Source organism: Myotis myotis, unplaced genomic scaffold (assembly GCF_014108235.1).
Source record: "Myotis myotis isolate mMyoMyo1 unplaced genomic scaffold, mMyoMyo1.p scaffold_m19_p_1, whole genome shotgun sequence".
Classification (NCBI taxonomy): Eukaryota; Metazoa; Chordata; class Mammalia; order Chiroptera; family Vespertilionidae; genus Myotis; species Myotis myotis.
Window position 1 is genome coordinate 162783618 of NW_023416313.1, and position 20192 is coordinate 162803809.

Genomic DNA, 20192 nt, shown 5'->3' on the forward strand with positions numbered 1-20192 from the left:
TTGCTGTTCCCTTTTCTTCACATCTTCACCAGCACTTGTTTGTTGATTTTTTATGATAGCCATTCTGACAGGTGTGAGGTGATATCTCATTGTGCTCTTGTTGTTTTTTATTTTATTTTATTTTATTGTTTAAAGTATTACAAATAGTAGTACATATGTCTCCTTTTTTCCCCAATTGGGTGCTCTTGTTTTGTTTTTTTTTTAAATAATTTATATCTCTTTTTCACCCTCACTATTCAAAACATGCTCTAAATGGAAATCCAAGAAAAGTACAGGAATTCTCTAAACACAGAATATTGAAACATATAGTTTCTGTCTTTACTATATGGTTTTTAAAAATTTTTTAAAAAACATATTTTATTGATTTTTTTACAGAGAGGAAAGAAGAGGGATAGTTAGAAACATTGATGAGAGAGAAACATCAATCAGCTGCCTCCTGCACACCTCCCACTGGGGATGTGCCCACAACCAAGGCACATGCCCCCGACCGGAATCGAACCTGGGACCCTTCAGTCCACAGGCCGATGCTCTACCCACTAAGCCAAACCAGTTAGGGCTTATCACTTTTAAAATTGGTTTCTAAGTAAGTAGGTCAGAAACTATTTTTGATAAATTTTTTTTAAAATATATTTTATTGATTTTTTACAGAGAGGAAGGGAGAGGAATAGAGAGTTAGAAACATCGATGAGAGAGAAACATCGATCAGCTGCCTCCTGCACATCTCCTACTGGGAATGTGCCCGCAACCAAGGTACATGCCCTTGACTGGAATTGAACCTGAGACCCTTCAGTCCGCAGGCCGACACTCTATCCACTGAGCCAAACCAGTCAGGGCTTTGATAAATTTTAAATATAGTTTTTCTCTGGGTTGTAGTAGACAAGGACTTTAGAGGTAAAAAATGGCCCAGTCTCTTCCTATACTCCCAGGTCAGTGGAAAATATTCAACACGAACATTTCAGGCCTTGAGAGCCTTAAATGAGTTAGAAAACAAACATACAAACAAATGGGAGAGGCTCCTGCCAGGAATGTCTCTACTTACAACTTTATACACAAAATTTTTTCCTAATTTCAAGAGTTATAGTAGAAAAACTAGGTAAACGACAGTGATTACAAAACAATTGTTAAATAGTTTACATATTTGTTACTTGTTAGGAACCGTGTGAGGCTCTCTGTGTATTAACTCATTTCATTAGGCTTGTGGAGAATATTCGACTTTCTCTAGTTTAGCCATGTCTTCCACAATAGGGATTATTAAAAGGTCTAAAAACCTGCGAAAGAAATCTAGAATACATTTGTTGTGCTCCTTGGGGAAGCACAATCCAACGTCCTTCAACTGAAAACCGTGGTGATTTCCTAGGTCTCTGCCCCTCCCCACCCCCATGGTTCACTTCCTCTTCTCACTGTTGCATGAAGGCTCACCGGCCATTTGCTGGCAGCATCTTTTTGTATGTGATCGCAGGAAGTTAGGTTTTCTTACAGAATCAGTCTAAAATAGTCTCGCTCTTATAATCAGTAGGTTTGCTCCCAACCTCTTTGGCTGGGAGCAATTTAAATTCTCACTAAAATTGCCAAGCCCGTTGTCTTCTAAGTGTTGGAAGCATGAAGGCCAATGGAATCAGGCCAGAGTTTGAATACTAGTCTCTTAGCCTCCGTCTTCCCTCATCCATTAAATGAATGAGGCAATTCCTACCTCCTAGAGTTTACTAAGGTGTTCGCTCCCTCTTTGCTTCGTTCATTCACTCATTCCGTTTACCGAGTACTTACCACGAGCCAAGCCCCATTCGAAGGCACCTAAAGAGGTCTGTTACACGCTCAAGTTCAAAGTAGTTACTATCAGTGGTCGTTTCCCCCACAAAGCAACAAAACAATCACCTAAACAGCAACGGGGAAGATACAGAAAATTCCTTGGCAAGGAACTTTACAAAAAGAACCTATTCCCCTAAGGGATTCAGGAGGCCAGGATGACCCCTTCACGCCGAACAGTTCTCTGAGCTCCTCGAGGTCCCTGGGCTATTTTTCTCGCCCCTCACATCTAGGAACCTACAGTGTATTCCAGGCTGTAATTATTAACACTAGTTCTTGTCCTGCCCGGCTCCGTTCATCCTCTAGCCAAACACTGAATCTTGCTGGGCTTCCATTTTTTTTTTTTCCAAATGAACACCGCAGGTTCCAGGCTCCTAACTGGTTGCGAAAGGTAAGCAAGTGATCAGCATCTCGGGCTGGGTTGGGAAAGCGAGGGCACTGGACAAAGGTGCGGTCCAGGCTCAAGTTCGAGGACGGGCGGTCAGCGTCTCAGGCTCGGGACGCACCCAAGATGGGAGGGCGCCCTTTTACAGACAGCGAACCCACCCCGTCCAATCCATGCCTTCTTTCAAAAAATCACGAGGCTTTATAGGAAAATGAAACTGAAAATGCGAGTCCCATTCCTAACCTGGTCCAGCACCTCCAGCTAGGAAACTGGTGACGGGCAGGGTTCTGATTGGCGGTTCACTCGGGGATATAAGCCGAGACGCGAGGTCGCGCCCTCATTTTGCTACTCTCACTCGGGTGGTGGCAATGGCTCTACCCGTGGCCGTGGTCCTGCTCGGGCTGCTCTGTCTGTCTGGCCTGGACGCCGAACATCGTGAGTGCCCTCTCCTCCGCTTCTCCTCTGCGGGCCCTTCCTCGCCCGCGTTGGCACTCTCTCTGCACCACCCCGGTTCCCCAAGTGCTCTTTTTGGCCACGGGACGGGGCGGCGGCGGGGGGGGGGGGGGGGGGGGAGCGGTGTGGGTTCCTTCTTTCTCTGCGAGCCGGGGTGGAGGGTGGGTGGGGGTCCCGGGGAGACCACTGGCACGCAGGGGGGCCGGGTAGCTAGGGACAAAGTTTCGGCGTGTGGGCAAGCTCCGCAGCGGCCCCGGCGAGGGAGGGTTTCGCTACCGCCCTGTCGCGGGTCCTCTAGCGCCCCGGGCGCAGCTGGAGCGGAAGGCGGGCAGGCTGGTTTCGTGGCGCTGAGCTGGGGACTGATGGGTGGGGACAGGCCTCTGGGGGAGGCACGCGGGGTCCGTCTGCCCACAGCAGCTCTGCTTCGCTGGGAGCCGCTGGGCTCCGGCTTCCTCCCTGCGCCTGCCCGCTTCACCTGTCCCTTCGCACTTTCCCACGGACGTGGACTCAGACCTTGGCGGGTCTGGCGAAAGCTTTGGGGTGTCCCCGAGCGCTTTCACATCGCTGTTAACTCACTCGCTCCCATTACATGTCGCTTTTTATCGTCCTAAAGCGCTACCTGTTTTTGACAACTCACAGTGTGCGGGGGACGCTGCGTGCTTTCTGTCCTTTAAGTCTCAATGCAGCTACGATGTTAATACGAAGGATATTAGCATTTCACCGAGGAGGAAACTGAGGCGGCTAGAGTTTAAGTGACGTAAACACAGGCGATTCATGGCGGACAGTCCCTCCTGACTGGAGCATGATGCGGAGGTGGAAGCCTTTGGGCTGTAATTCCTGCGTTTTTCAGAACCGCCTCGTTTAGGTGTGAGATCGTCGAGCTGGGCGGCCGTGGGCCCCTGTTGCCTTTGCTTTCCAGAGGGCTCTCTCTTTGGCTCCTTGCCTGGTGCTTTCCAAGATGACCTAACTCAGCTTCTACTTTCAGTTTTGAAAAAGCCAAGGTTAGTCAGTTATAGCGGTTATAAAACCAGTGATAAGGGCAATCGGAGTGGCTACCCAGCTGTCTGGTGGGACACCAGGACATCGAGCACGTTCCAAATGCCCTGTAATATACTGGACCCTCTAATTTTCCCCCTCATAAAGGCCTTTGTGAAGTGTGGTCTTTTGATCATGAGAAAAATGTATTTAATTTATAATTTACTTACAAAATAAAGCATGATGTCTGTGGTCACTATTATTGATATTTGCTGCTGACTGTAGAAGCCTTTCGAAAAATAACAAGCTGATATTTTTAAAATTTTCCAAACTGATATATGCCCTGTGTAGATCATTTTTGTAAGATACACAAGACATAGGTAATGGTGATTGCCTCTGGAGGTTAATTTTCTGCTCTGTCCCATGTGTGGGTTTTTAAAAAAATATATATTTTATTGATTTTTTTACAGAGAGGAAGGGAGAGAGATAGTCAGAAACATCGATCAGCTGCCTCCTGCACATCTCCTACTGGGGATATGCCTGCAACCAAGGTACATGCCCTTGACCGGAATCGAACCCAGGACCTTTCAGTCCACAGGCCAATGCTCTATCCACTGAGCGAAACCGGTTTCGGCCCATGTGTGGGTTTTGTTTGCTCTACTGTTAGCATAAGTTAATCTTTTAATAAGAGGCTGGGTCCAGATTCAAATGCAGACCTGGCTGATATTGGCCCCCTTCTTAAAAGAGATTTTCATGATGATTTTGCAAAACCCCACCCAGTTCCCTCAAAGCGAGAATTCCAGGCCAGATGAACCCTGCTTTTACTCCTGTGGCATTTATTATATTCTAAGCATTAGAAGCTCAAATACAAAGAGCATTTTGATTTATCTTCACTTTTAACTTTATGGAAATAAACCAGGGCTTCATTTAGGATACTCAGTCCAGCTCTTGTGGGCTTACTTTTTTTTTTTTTTAAATGTATTTGTATTGACTTCAGAGAGTAAGGGAGAGATAGAAACATCAGTAAGAAACATTAATGATGAAAGAGAATCATTGATCGGCTGCCTCCCACACGCCCCCTACTGGGGAAGGAGCCTGCAACTCGGGCATGTGCCCTTGACGGAAATTGAACCTGGGACCCTTCAGTCCCCAAGCTGAGGCTCTATTCACTGAGCCAAACCAGCTAGAGCTCTTATGGGCTTTTGATATTTTCTCTCCTGGTGACCTTCCCTTCGATGATAGAATGTTTCTAAGCAGATAAGTACGTTCAGAGTGGCCTGGTACTTCTCCTCTTCCCCACCACCTTCTGGACCTGGAGAGCAGCTGCTCTGTAGTAATCATGAACCCTGAATGTATATATGTATTTTATTTTTTAAAAATATCTTTATTGATTTTTAGAGAGAGAGAAAGGGAGAGGGAGAAAAACATCAACGTGAGAAACATTGATTGAGTGCCTCCTGAACGCCCCCTACCGGGGATTGAGCCTGCAACCCCACATGTGCCCTGACCCGGAATCAACGAGAAATCTCTGGGTGCACAGATGACGCTCAACCAACTGAGCCACCCCAGCCAGGGCATATATATTTTAATTATACACATGCATTAGTGTCAGTCTGTATATTTACTAGCAGAACACTTCTCTTCATCTGGATGAAAAATATAGAAATAGACTTTATATCTTATTTCTGCACCTCCAGGATGCATCCCCCTAAATCATGCATCCCCCTTTTGGAAACCACTGTCCTGCAGCATTATGCAATGTATTTTGAACCCCGCTAGCTATAGAAATCATTTCAGAGTGCTGATTAAAATGCAAACCCCATTTTCATGCAGTACTCTACGTGGTCATAATGGAGAGAATGTTCTCCCCCATTTGTCAGAGTCCTCACCCTATCCTATTTTCTAACGCAGCCATTGTTTCCTATTGTTCTCACTCATTTAAGCTATTTGCCAGCTTCGACATATAAACCTTATAGCCCATGACATCAGGTACAAAAGCAGAGAGGGGCTTGGTGTATAAACTCTGGGCAGGATGTAGTGGTTGTGTTTTGTAAAAACATACTTTGGGTTGACTCTTTTAGTAATCTGAGCAACTAGTAATAATAACACCTGCCATTTACAGAGCATCCGCCATTTACAGAGCCACTTTACTAGACACTACACATAGAGAAGTCAGATGGGTGTCGATCTAGGCAGGAGCAGGAATAAAAAAAGAAAGATGTAACATGAGTTTTTTTTTTAATGTGGATTCTATGAAGGGTGTGTGAGGTGAAAAATGAAGTTTGAAAAGTAGGTTAGGGCCAAATCATGTGGACTTTTGAGTGACGTGTTAAGGAATTTTATGGGTGCTAAGAAACCATTGAAATAATTGCCAGATAAAGAAGTGATCAAAGACAATACAGTAAAAAAAATGTGCTCTAGCCCTAGCTGGTTTGGCTCAGTGGATAGAGTGTCGGCCTGTGAGCTGAAGGGTTTGATTCCGGTCAAGGGCAGAAGCCTGGGGTGTGGGCTCGATCCCCCGTAGGGGGCATGCAGGAGGCAGGTGTGCAGGAGGCAGCTGATCAATGATTCTCTCATCATTAATGTTTCTCTCCCTCTCCCTCTCCTTTCCTTTCTGAAATCAATAAAGAAATATTTTTTAAAAAGTAGAGTACTATTAGGCAACAAATTGATAAAAATAATGTATTACCCTTTCTGGATTTTGGGATCAGCTTTTCTACGTGTCAGCTTTTAAAAATTGCTATTTGTAGATACAGAGGCAGAGCTGCCTCAAACAGATTGTCAAACTGCAGCGGGAAGGCCGGGGAGGGTTGGGGGGCAGGAGGTAGGGGGGTAAGAGATCAACTAAAGGACTTGTATGCATGCATATAAGCATAACCAATGGACATAAGACACTGGGGGATAGGGGAGGCTAGGGGACTGTCTAGGGCGGGGGGATAAAATGGACACATATGTAATACCCTTTGTAATATTTTAAGCAAAAAAAAATAAAAATAAAAAAAAATAAAAATTGCTATTTGTGCCCTAGCCGGTTTGGCTCAGTGGATAGAGCCTCAGCCTGCAGACCGAAGGGTGCCAGGTTCGAATTCAGTCAAGGGCATGTACCTTGGTTGCAGGGTCCTATACACTGGGGCCTTGTTCGGGGCTCATGTAGGAGGCAACCAGTTGATGTGTTTCTCTCACATTGATGTTTCTCTCTGCCTTTCCCTCTCTCTTCTACTCTCCCTAAAAAATCAACGGAAAAATATCCTCGGGTGAGGATTAACAACAAAAAAATTGCTAGTTGTTATGATTTATTTTCTCATTTTGATTAAATATCTATTTTCATAGTTAAAAAAAGTTCTTGAGAGCCTCCACAGAAAGGTTCTTAAAGATTTGGCATAATTTCCAGTGACAAAAGAAGATACTATTAGAAGCCTGCTAGAAAAAGCCAAAAAGGCATGTGTAGGGGAATTCTGTGGGAAAGATACTAGGTCAAAGTTTATCCTTCAAAATGGAGGTAGCCTTTGGGAAAAGTGGAAATGGAACTGGGAGAATAAATGATCAAATTTAAACACTTGGTGCCTGATCTAGCTTTTGACCAAGGTAGCCCCAAGTGGAATACTGTGCAATTTTCATTTGTCTTTCCCTGATGTTCCTCAGGGAAACCGAAGGTGCAGGTGTACTCGCGGCATCCACCAGAGAATGGGAAGCCAAATTTCCTGAACTGCTATGTATCTGGGTTCCATCCACCTGAGATTGAAATTGATTTGATGAAGAGTGACGAAAAGTTGCCAGTGGAGAAATCAGACCTGTCTTTCAGCAAGGACTGGTCTTTCTACCTTCTGGTGCATGCCAACTTCACTCCCAGCGCAGGAGTTGAGTACAGCTGCATCGTGAACCATACTTCTCTTTCTGAGCCTATGAAAGTTAAATGGGGTAAGTTTTCAAGTTCTTTCCTTCGCTGCTGACAGTTGTGTCTGAGTAGAGACACAGCATAAGGCTGCTTTGATATTTTTTTAAAAATGTATACTGGGATTGTCAGGAAACATTATTAAAGCTCTGATAAGTGACACCTTCTGTAGCATGGTCCTGGAAATGGTAGTTTTCCCGAGGCAACAGTAAGGAGCAGCAATAGCACTTGCACAAATGCATACTCACTTCCAACATTTCTTACCTGCTGGCTTCCTTAGGCTTTCCTGACAGCCTCAGGGATACTGAGGACCAACAAGAGTCGCAGGGAAGCCTTTGTAAGTCTTGCTCCGCTAGCTCCCCGCAATCCTGGACTCCCCCAGCAGCACTCTGACTGGGTTGGGATCTAGGCTAGTAGGCAGAGTTGGGTCCAACTAGGTCGTTCTAAACAACGTACTCATGGTTAAGGACAGTAGGCTATTCTGTCAGGCATTTGTTAATACATAGTATTTTAAAAGTAAAAATTATTGTTTTCTTTTTTCTTTCCCTGTTTTCTTTTCCATAGATAAGGACAAGTAACCAGCATCATGGAGGTATGTTTCTAACTTTTTTTTTTAAAGTTTCTTTTTTGTTTTGTTCCATTATCCTGGGGACTATTTCCAGGTAGCCCTAATCTGATAACCCTTAGTCTATGGAGGACATTCATTGGGGTGGCATGTCAGCAGGCAGAGAAGAACCCTGCAGGGTCAATCCCCTTTTCCTGTGGAGTGGCATGAGGGAGGTGTGTGGCCCCCGCTGTGGCTCTGCGAGCATCACCGGCCCTCTAAGGGAAGTCAGGGGAGCTGCTGGTGTGCTGTGACAGGATAGAGCAAACCCACACCACCTGCAAGGGTTTGCTCTTTTTTCTGCCATTTCCACATGGACTATCTCTGGGCCTTCAAAAACGAACCATTCTCTTCTCTTGCATAGCAGTTGCATTATTATTCAGTCAGAATAGGGGAGTGGCATGGTTCTGAAGATGTCCCATTCCTTCAGTCTCCTGTTGAGCCTTCGCTGTGGGCACCGTGTTTGCCTCCTAGAGGCTCCCAGTCCGGTAGAGGAGAGAAATAGAAACATTGTTATAATAATGTAAAGATACTAAAATGGATGTAACTACAAGGAGCTCCAGCAGCATGAAAGAGGGAGGAACTGGACTTCTCTGCCTCTTTGGACAGAGTAGAAAAACCTCTTCACATGTCCTGTTATATTTTAGGACAAGGAAATTAATTCAAGAGAGCATTAAAGAAGCTGGGTGACCTGACCAGAGTCACACAGTAGCTGAATGGTAGAGCCAGAATCTGAACTGTAGTGCCAGCAATTCCTTTCTCTTAGGTTGTGGGAGAACCAATGGGATAAACTAAAGGGAAACGCTTTTGTAATGGGTCTGGAAAATTGTCTGCAGCTACTTCCTTTACAAATGGTGTCGTACACAGCAAAAGTTAGACAAGTTGGGTGGTGTGATCTGTAATCCAAACAAAATAAGTATACTTGCTAATAAGACTTTCCTCCCTCTCCCCTCAGGTTTGAAGATGGCTGCCTCATTTGGATTAAACTAATTCAAAATTCTGTTTTCTTTTTAATGCATATACATTATTATGCTTTATGCACACAAATTAAGGGGCAATGCACTGAATTTAACACAAACATCATCTGCTTTATAATTTTACTTTGGGTTTTACGTCTTCCTGGCTGACCTATCTGGGCAGAAGGTTGCTGGCGGCTTAGGACAGGGAGGGCAGAATTCTTATGTTCAAGATTACCATTATGAGAGGATTTTCATAGAAAATTTACCTTTAATCGATGTTGCAAATATTTTGATATTTTTGCTTCATTAAATAAAACTATGGTAAAACTTGATGTGTCCAGTTTCTTATATCTCTCTCCCTCTCTTACCTTTTTGTTTCCATACAGGGAAACAATCTTCAAGTGTCACTTGAAGAAGAGTGTAAATCCCCGTTCTATAGGGTTTGGTTCATGGAGGAAGGGGCCTCAGTAATCTGCATTTTACAGATGAGGAACAGGATCCCAGAGAAATTAAATGACCTAGTCAGAGGGACACACCTGTCTGCTAAAGACCAGGCTTCCATCTTTTAGTCAGAGTTCTGTTCCCTGGGCCAAGACCTCCGGAATGTCTATACTCAAAGAGGGAACAAGAGTGTCTGGATAATTTCATATTTTAGGAAGCAGTAGATAAACTTGGAATGAAAAATACTAGACTTTTCAATTTCAAGGCATAGTTTATACATGATGGCCCTCTTGGTGCACTCTTTTATTTGACCAAAAATTTCAGTTAGCTAGTGCTAGGTACTGACAAGATGAATAAAACACAACACTGCTCTCAAATTGCTCAGTTTAGTGGAGTGGCAGACATGCACTCAAACAATTAATGCATCCTGATAAAGAGTATAGGTAGCGCCGAAACCGGTTTGGCTCAGTGGATAGAGCGTCAGCCTGCGGACTGAGGGGTCCCGGGTTCGATTCCGGTCAAGGGCATGTGCCTGGGTTGCGGGCACATCCCCAGTGGGAGATGTGCAGGAGGCAGCTGATCGATGTTTCTCTCTCATCGATGTTTCTGACTTTCTATCTCTCTCCCTTCCTCTCTGTGAAAAAATCAATAAAATATATTTAAAAAAAAAAAAAAAAAAGAGTATAGGTAGCATAGGAAAGCCCAAAGAACTAGGTCATAGGAAAGTGTTCTCAGGGAACAACAAAAACTTTAGGTAGGTGTTAGGGAAGCCATTTATTTGCTGGAGCTGAGACTTGATGGAAAGTGGTTCTCCCTGTTGGTGAGTGGGGCCTGGGGTGGTCAGGCAGGGGGGAAAATTACAAGATGTATAGAGGTATGACATGTGTGGGTTATTTCAAACAGCAGAGCAAGGGTACCCGAGGGAAGATCTGTAGGAACTTAGCTGAGAAAATTGAAGGGTGACTTAGACCAATAACTTTTCACCCCTGATGCCCAGTAGAATTACCTGTGCTACTTATTAAAACATACCAGCTCTTGCCCGGCCAGTACAGCTCAGTGGTTCAGTGCCGACCTACGAACCATGTGGTCATGGTTTGATTCCCAGTCAGGGCACATGCCCAGGTTGAGAGCTCGATCTCCCGGAGGGGGCATGTAGGGGGCAGCCTATCAATGATTCTCTCTCATCATTAATGTTTCTCTTTCTCTCCCTCCCCTTCCTCTCTGAAATTAATAAAAATATATTTAAAAAAAACACACATACCAGCTCTAAAAAAAATAGAGCCCATTAAAAAACCCCAGCTTTCTAGGTTCCAATCCAGAGCAACTAAACCAGTCTCTAAGGGTGGAGCCCAGACACACAACAGTATTATTATTATCTTAAATTAAGTCCTTATGTTTTTAGAGCAGTTTTAGGAAAACAGCAACATTGAGAGGAAGGTGCAGAGATTTCCCATATATTCCCTGCCCCCCACCAACCATAGCCTCCCCCATTGTCAACATCCCTGACCACAGTGGTACATTTGTTACAACTGATGACCCTACATTGATGTATCATTAGCACCAAAGTCATAGTTTACAGTATGGCTCACTCTTGGTGTGTTGTATGTTCTATGGGTTTGGACAAGTGTATAATGACATGCATCCATCATTATGGTATTATACAGAGTATTTCACAGTCCTAAACATCCTCTGTGCTCCCAACATTCATTCCTCCTTCTCGCCCCCACAACTTGAAGCAACCATTGATTTTGTTACCCTCCTCAGTTTTGCCTTATCCAGAACGTCATATAGTTGGACTCATGCAGTATGTAGCCTTTTCAAATTGGCTTCTTTTAGTTAGCAATATGCACTTATGGTTCATTCATGTCTTTTCATGACTTGATAGTGCATTACTTTTTAGTGTTAAATAATATGCCATTGTCTGGGTGTACCTCAGTCTATCCACTCAACTAATGAAGAACATAATGGTTCCAAAATTTAACAATTATGAATAAAGATGATACAAATATCATGTGCAGGCTTTTGTGTGGACATAAGTTTTTACAATATTGTGGGTTTTTAAAAAAACCTCTAGATGGTTCTAATGTGTAGCCAAGGTTGAGACCCATTGAGTTAAATCATAAAGGACTTCCTGTCCCATGTCATTCAACAGAACTATTTTGTGAAAAGCTTGTTTGCTGGCTAATGGTCCCATGTAATACTCCTCTGGACCATATGCCTCAGTTGCCCATTTCAGAACTAGGAACTGATCAGAGAGGAGGAATACTGGGGCTTAACTGTGCTCATTAAATACAATTGTGCAATGCAAATTAAACAAAAATCTCAATGTCGATAATAAAGCATTAGACCTTACATATTGACAGAAAAATAACCATGCTATATTGCTGAAATAAAAAAGTAACTTCTAGAAAAATGTCATGAATTATATACTTGTATCATACACAAAAGCAGATCTGTAAAGTCATGTCCTAAATTACTGTTAGTGGCTACTCAAGGAGAAGGGTAAACAAAGAAAAGGAAGCTGACTAGTCTGTAAGGAAATTAATTTGCTAACAGCCATTTGGCTGAGTATCAGTGAGCATTTTCCTGTGTGTGTGTATGGGGGAAGGGATTGGGGGAGGGTTTGGGAGTGGAGGAGTGATGGTGAAACAGTACAGGCTCATATCTTAAGCAGTGGTATTTCCCTCCTGCTGCTCACCATGGCCATCAGCGTGGCCCATGTTCTGCCCTTCTATATACTAGGGAATGTAGGAGCTGAGCCAACCATCACCTACCATGGCCTGGCCAAATGGAAGGAGGCTGGAAACCGTAAGACTCTCCCACTCTCCCAGGCAGAAGGCAAGCTGTTTCTCAACCTGAAGCAAATTGATTATTTGAAGAATTATTTGGCTAATTAATATATAAAACTTTTCATTTAGAAAATTTATTGTAAAATTGTTTTAAAATTGTCCTCATCAAATAATGAAAGTAAAGAAAAATATCATAAATGTTTGCAATCTCTTACAACAGAGATTACCACCTTTTGGACCCCACTGGATTTTCTCAGTGTACCCATCACTCTCCATTTTATATTATGGCATTTTTTTATTTTTATGGAAACCAACATTTTATTGAGCTCTCCTCACTCCTCAGAAATCTACTCCAGCAGATTCTCTCTTTGCTGTGTGCATCACAGACATGGGGTGTGACCAGCACTCCCCCACCGCCTGCTGCATGACATACCCAAGAGAGGAAGGCTCCTCCTGGGACCGAGAGAGCAGTTAACCATAAAGACCCCAGAGGTATAATTCATTTCTCTTACAAAACAAAAAACAAGTGTGAAACCTCAGGAATGTCCTAGCGCTCAGAATATAAATATTAAAAAGGGCCCAGCTGGCGTGACTCGGTGGTTGAGTGTCGACCTATGAACTAAGAGTTATAGGTTGGATTCCTGGTCAGGGCTTATACCCGCCTGGTTTCCAGCTGGATCCCCAGTAGGGTGTGTGTGTGTGTGTGCGTGTGTGTGTGTGTGTGTATGTGTGCGTGCGTGCATGTGTGCGTGTGTATGTGTGTGTGTGTATAGGCAGCCAATCAATGATTCTCTCTCATCATTGATGTTTCTATCTCCCTCTCCCTTCCTCTCTGAAATCAATAAAAGTATTTTTTTAAAAAACCAAACTATTCTGACACTTTGAAGAACTACAAGAAGGGCTGATAGAAAAAAACCCCACAAACTCCTAGTAAATGTAATTAAAAAATAACAGTTTGACCATGTATTAAGCAGTTACTATGCACTAAATTCCATACACCTTCTCTCATTAGTTGGATGCACAGCTATTAGTCTTCTGTGGTCCTCCACAATATAGATAATTAAAAAGTCTATGAAACTGAAGAGATACTTTTATCTCTGTAGCACCCAGGCCTAACTGATGATGTTCAGGCTCCCCCTTTTCCATGGGCCACTTCCTGTTCTTACTGTTTTCACTTAGAAAAACAGAGAGGACTCCTGGTGACACACAATGCCATAGTGCTCTCTGAAGTGGTTTCCTTGGTATCTGTCGCTAGGAAACAGATGGCAGGTGTGCATGCCATTTTTATCACCTGAAGAGTCAGTGAGTGTCTCAGGTAGAGTTCTCACAGCAGCAGGCCTGAGCCAAGGATTCAGAGGCAAGTGACTTACTGAGAAAGGGCTTGCAGGAGAAACCAATAAGGGAGTGGGGGGGTAAAGGGTACAGAATGGGAAGAAGCCAAGTGAGGGTGTGATTTCAGAAGTGCCACACTCAGCCTGTTCTCAGGGTGAGCTCTAGAACAAGAACAAACCTCAGAGTTTGTTTTGTCTCGAAGCGAAGGAGCTGGGTTTTCCTGTCTTAGGCTACAGGCTGCCCAGGTGAAGTGGGTGAAATGTAAAACTCCCAGGTGCTTCCAGTTCACTTCAGTGCCTGCGGGTAATCTGAGGGCTAGAGATAATGTGCAGGTGCTAGTTGTTGGCAGCAAAATATGAAAAAAGCTGGTGATGGGATCAGTCTGCTACTGTGAGTTTCCTGTTAACATCCTCTGATAGGAACATCTACTGAGCTCACAACACATGCCATCCCAAACTTCCTTTAAAAGTTCCAAGTTTCTAAGGCGCTAGCATTGAAGTGTGAATGCCTCTGAACTCAGACCTCAGTTTGAATTCTAATTCCACAAAAGGAATAGGAAAAGTCATACTCCTCGCTTGACTCTTCATCATCATATTCATAAAATGGGGTAATTATGCCTACATCATAATGTTTATTCATTTAATCATCTGTTCAATAAATATGGAATTCTACTCTATGCCAGGCACTGTACCAGGGATGTTCTGACAAGGGGAAGGTGGTAAGAAGGGCACTGTAAAATGTAAAGCTCTAGGTATCTGCTTTTACTTCCAGTGATTCTTCATTTTCACAGCTCATGAGAATGTAAAATAATCTAAAACCACAGCAAGGAGGTAGATACAAGGGAAAACTTCTTGGCGCTTAACTGGGGGGAAAGAAAACCCCACAAACTGCTTGGGTAGAATTCCTTTCCCTAAGGGACGTAAGTAAAAGATGGTCCTCACTCTGGACAATTCCTCCAAAGGTTAATCTGTAAGCAGAGCTTTTTAAATTTTTTTGGCAGTCTCAGGGTTTCTGAAAATGGTTTTTCTTTCTTTTCTTTTTTTAAAAGGCTTTTATTGAGAAATCAGTTATACAGAGAGAAGTTTCACTTTTTAAAAAAATGATCTTAGAGAGAGAGGAAAGGAGAGGGAGAGAGAAACAACAATGAGAGAGAAACATTGATCTGCTGCCTCCTGCATGCACCCCATTGGGGATAAAGCCCACAACTTGGGCATGTTCCCTGACTGGGAATTGAACCTGTGGACTGACAATGTAGCAGACGACGCTCAACCAACTGAGCCACACCAGCCAGCTTGCCTTTGTTCTCTTAATTGGAACACTATTTGGATTTCTGCCTGAATCAGGGCTCCTGATTTTTTTTTTTTAATCTCAAAGATATGCTTGTTGCCACTCACTATGAAAGGCCTTTTATTTTTAGGTTAGCAGCAGTCATAAACATCTTGAAACAACTGCTACTTGGACTTTCTGTCTCTGTCGTTTGCATACTGGAACTAGCCAATCCCTGCGAATCTAGCCAGCAAGCATTCATTTGCATTTTGTGGTTTTTGCCGTTATGGACCCTGCCTTGCTTTGTTCTCTCCAAAGTGCAGTTTGAGTTGCTACCTGAATCTATGTCTCTTGGATTGCAATCCTTTGCTCAAAGAAGTGCTTTTTGTTTCTTATTATAGTCTAAATCTCTTCTTTGGTTAATAGAACCATGACATTGAAGACTGAAAGTTGCACTATATTGATGGCCCAGATTCAGATATGGTATTGCTGGTTGTGGTGTGATTCTCTGAATGGTGAATATCTTTAAAACTTGAACAACAAACAAAACTTGGTAGTTGCATTTCTGAAAAATTCAGTGTGTATGGGCCTGGCATAGTAGTTGATAAATATTCAAGGAATAAATTAAAATAATTGAAAAATCAAGCATGTTTTTACATGTGATTGTAAAGCCCAGATTATAAGCAGGTTTTTCATGTGTGTGTGTGTGTGTGTGTGTGTGTGTGTGTGTATGTGTAGGGTGGGACTCCTGTCCTTCAGCCTCTAATACAGTGGTTCTCAACCTTCTGGCCCTTTAAATACAGTTCCTCATGTTGTGACCCAACCATAAAATTATTTTCGTTGCTACTTCATAACTGTAATGTTGCTACTGTTATGAATCATAATGTAAATATCTGATATGCAGGATGGTCTTAGGCGACCCCTGTGAAAGGGTTGTTTGACCGCCAAAGGGGTCGCGACCCACAGGTTGAGAACCGCTGCTCTAATACCTGCAGTGATCCCATTATTGAAACAACCAAAAGTAAGTCTTATTAATTTACCAAATTTCTCTTTAAGAAACAGACTGCCTTAATTGACAACCACCCTTTAGAGTTGCTGATCTAATGACTAAAGAGGAGGCGGGACAACCCCAAACACAACAACCCCGCCCTTCCCGTTTCTCAGAAAGCATGAGGCTTTGGAGAAACAGGAAACTTAGGACTGGAAAGTCCCGTTTTCTAACCTATAACAGCACTTTTTGACCAGAGACCAGTGACGAGTACTCCGGACTCGAGTTTTGATTGGGCCGTTGAAAAACTAAAATAGCGAGTTAAAAAGGGGAACACCCAAGTGCTTTCCGCCGCCCGGTTGGTGGGAATAAGTGTCGCGACTCCTCGCTAGGTGACTTGGGCTCTGTTCTTCGCTGGGCACTGCTGCCAGCCTGGGCGCGTCCAAGGTGTGTACCCCCTCCCGCGTCGCCCTCTCCCACTGCATCTCTCTCTCTCTCTCTCTCTCTCTCTCTCTCTCTCTCTCTCTCTTTTTAAAAATGTATTTTATTGATTTTTTACAGAGAGGAAGGGAATGGAATAGAGAGTTAGAAACATTGATCAGCTGCCTCCTGCACACCTCCTACTGGGGATGTGCCCGCAACCAAGGTACATGCCCTTGACCGGAATCGAACCTGAGACCCTTCAGTCCGCAGGCCGACGCTCTAGCCTCGGAGCCAAACTGGTTAGGGCTGCATCTTTCTCTTTACCTGCCGGTTCTTCCTGGCCCTTTGACTCCGGTCATCCCCGCCCAGGTTCAGCTCGTTCAGGCGCCTTCGGGATCAGAGAAGGAAGCCACGGAGAGGCCGGAGTGTGGCTCACGGCTGGATAGCTACCTGGGTAGGGAGAGAGGAACAGCACAAAATATATAGGTTTTTGATGAGCCGCTGGGTGCGTGAGTGGGGTTGGGGGTGGGGGGCACTGCTTCCCGGGCTGCCCAGCCTGCTCCCAGAGGGTTCGCTTTCCCTGGGCGCATGAGAAGGGGGAGAGGCCGGTGGGTCAGGAAAGGCAAACACATAGGTAGTTGAGAGCGTCAGCATAAGAAACAGCCAAACCTGTAGAGAATTTTTGTGAGTTCATTTGAGCCAATCTGTCAACAATTGCTGAGAAGCAAAATCTCTACGAATTGAGAAAACGGTCCAGAGAATGGTAGTTTTGCATCTTTTTTACAAAACATTATAATCAAAAGAGGAGGCATAAATGGGTTACATGAAATCCATTGGTGATAGATTAGGGAGGTAGGATAAAGCAAGTGGGGGGACCTCTGGGACTGGATTAAAAGTAAAATGATGGACACGTCTTTTACATAGGTGGGTAAGGATAGTTAAAGGTCTGCAATGAACGTGGTCACAATAACAATGAGAGGATTTGTGGTCCCCCGCCCTGGTGCACTGGCTGTGCCCTGAGGCGTCTGGAAACCCGGACCTTACCCTGACATTCCAAAGGTATGTTATGGAAGATGCAAAAAGACAATAGACAGGCTTAATTAAGGTAAAGATTGACTTTTCTCAGGTAAGAGTCTAGCCTAGGACATGACTCTCTGCCACAAACTGCTTTTAGTTAAAAAGTTTTAATTTCAGACCATCCTATGTGGTTACTTTAGGCCGTTGAGTTTGTGAGGCTGCCATGCAGGCCTTCCCTGGGCTTGTCAGGTTTAGTATGTGGCTCCTTTTCATCCGCAAGGGTAGTGATTGGTGAGAGGCAGGTGTCTGTGGGGCCAAGAAAAGTATTGCCTAGGTAAGTATGTCAGTGCTTCTGATGGAGCGCTGAGCCCTGCACCCTCTTTTGGACTCACCCCATTTTCCTCTCGAGCTCCATACCTCCTCAACCAGGTTCTAAGACTTGTGTCTCAATCCAGATTGTGTCAGCTGTTTTGTATAACATTTCTATGACAGCTTATGTGTTTATTTTGGCAAAAGCCTTATTGAGATATAATTCACAAACTATACAATTTACCTATATAAATATATAATCCAATGGGTTTTAATATATTCACAATGTTGTGTAACCATCACTTCAATTTTATTGATTTGTTTTTGTTTTTCAGAAAAAGAGGAAGGGGGAGAGAGAGAGAGAAACATCCATGTGAGAGAAAAACATTGATTGGTTGCCTCCCATACACGCCCGCAACCTTCTGGTGTATGGGAGGACACTCCAACCAACTGAGCCACCTAGCTAGGGCTCATCTCCTCAATTTTAGAACATTTACATCAACCCCAAAAGAAACCCTATATCCATTAGCAATCACTCCCATTTCTCCCCATGGATTTGCCTATTATTGACATTTCATATAAATGGAAGCATACAGTAAGTGGTCTTTGTGATTGACTTATCACTTAATATGAAGTTTTCAAAGGTCACCCATACTACAGCAAGTATCAGCATTTTATTCTTTTTTGTGCTAAATAATTCTCCATTGTCTGGATATGCCACGTTTTGTTTATCCATTCATCAGTTAATGGGCATTTGAGTTGTTTCCACTTTCCATTATTATGAATAATGCTGTTGTCAATATTCATATACAAGTTTTCCATGTGAACCTATGCTTTCAATTCTCTTGGGTATAAACCTAGGAGTGGAATTGCTGGGTCATCTGGTAACTCTATGTTTAACATTTTGAGGAACTTCCAAACTGTTTTCCAAAGCTATCACACCATTTTACATTCCCATCAGCAGTGTATGAGAGTTCCAATTTTTCTGTATCCTTGCCAACACTTATTATCTTTTATATTATTGCCATCCTACTCGCTGTGAAATGGTATTTCATTATGGCTTTTATTTGCCTTTTTTTTAAAAAAATATTTTTTATTCCGTTTACGGTGTTGATCATTTCTATCTACCACAGTTCAAGTAGCCTCACAAGCTGCTCTTGGTGTTTCTCATTATCATACAACTGGTGAGGACAGAGACTGACCTTGACTAATTTCCCCTCTTCAGTTCTACAAGAGCCTGTGAAGTACTGCGCAATTAAGAATGTAGAGAGAAGTAAAGGTCTTATTGCATGGCTGAAAAAGGATTAATTTCACAAAGAGCAGGCTAGTTATAATTCTAGTAGTATTTCCTATGCACCCTTCGGCACAGAGCCATTTTCTGTGTGCTACAAGAATAAAAGAACAAGCACTGTGAAAAAAAAAATATATATTTTTTATTGATTTTTTACAGAGAGGAAGGGAGAGAGAAAGAGAGTCAGAAACATCAATGAGAGAGAAACATTGATCAGCTGCCTCCTGCACACCCCCCACTGGGGATGTGCCCACAACCAAGGTACATGCCCTTGACCAGAATCAAACCTGGGGTCCTTCAATCCACAGGCCAACGCTCTATCCACTGAGCCAAACCGGTTAGGGCTATTTGCCTTTTCTTAATGACTAATGATACATTATTTTAAAATTACAAAATAATTTATAGAGCTTTCATAAAATTTTGAGAACTTTAACCATCTAGGTCATGTACCCAAAAGCCACAGAGAGTAGACTCAAACCAAACTGTGATGAGTGCTTGAACTCCATCCCCTCATTCCTAGAACAGAATCTGGGCTAAAACTCTTCAAAACTCCACTTGCTGCCTCTGTTAGAAAGAGAATTCTGCACATTTGTAATACCTTAACTAATAATAAAAAAAAAAAAAAGAAAAAGAAAAAAAAAAACAAATAATAAAAAAAAAAAAGAGAATTCTGGGCAAGATGAAACTTTTGTACATGAACTCAATAGTTCATTTCTTAGTTGCTATTAGAAACTCAAATGCACAGAACTTTTTGGTCTCTCCATTTTTACTTTGTAAAAAAGTGTATCCTGGAATTCCTCCTAGTGGCTCTTGAGTGAAGTCGTGACCCTTTCTTGGTGTTTATGATTGTGTGCCCTTCTCCCCCTACTTTCAGGACATGGAATAAGGAGGGACACAAAGCTTAAGCTTTGTTTAAATGCATAACTATAAAAAATGTTCGATATGCATTTTCGCTATATATCTTTACATTTTTTACTACTGTCAATCTTATTTTAACTATTAATAAAGCTTACTTTTTTCTCATTTTTCAGTTAAAAATTCAGTTTTGTAAGTGGCTCCCAGAAGCTTCACACCTCCTCACCCCCGTGGGAACACAGCCGTTGTGGAGGTGGAGCCAGGACTGGAACCAGGATCAGTGTTCAGACAGACTCGAAAATCTGGACTTTAAATTCTTATGTAAGTCAGAGAGTGACTGACCATCATCTGTGAGACGCTGAGGACTTTTAACATTCAGTGTAAACTGAGGCCTGGGTCCAAAAAGCACA

The 20192-nt window shown here is 43.1% G+C and overlaps 1 protein-coding gene across 1 annotated transcript; it reads left to right on the top strand.

Moving 5' to 3' along the window:
- The first annotated feature begins 2485 nt into the window (after nucleotides 1-2485).
- Nucleotides 2486-9403, top strand: B2M (beta-2-microglobulin). Its single transcript, XM_036299966.1, has 4 exons — nucleotides 2486-2623; nucleotides 7259-7534; nucleotides 8073-8100; nucleotides 9068-9403. The coding sequence occupies exons 1-3, from the start codon at nucleotides 2557-2559 to the stop codon at nucleotides 8084-8086; spliced, it is 357 nt and encodes a 118-aa protein (XP_036155859.1). The 5' UTR covers nucleotides 2486-2556; the 3' UTR covers nucleotides 8087-8100; nucleotides 9068-9403.
- The last annotated feature ends 10789 nt before the right edge of the window (nucleotides 9404-20192 follow it).

Bases quoted from the DNA above. Each gene is read 5' to 3' on its own strand.
- B2M (XM_036299966.1), top strand. From the start codon at position 2,557: ATGGCTCTACCCGTGGCCGTGGTCCTGCTCGGGCTGCTCTGTCTGTCT. The intron at 2,624-7,258 runs GTGAGTGCCCTC...GATGTTCCTCAG, and splicing joins TGGCCTGGACGCCGAACATC to GGAAACCGAAGGTGCAGGTG.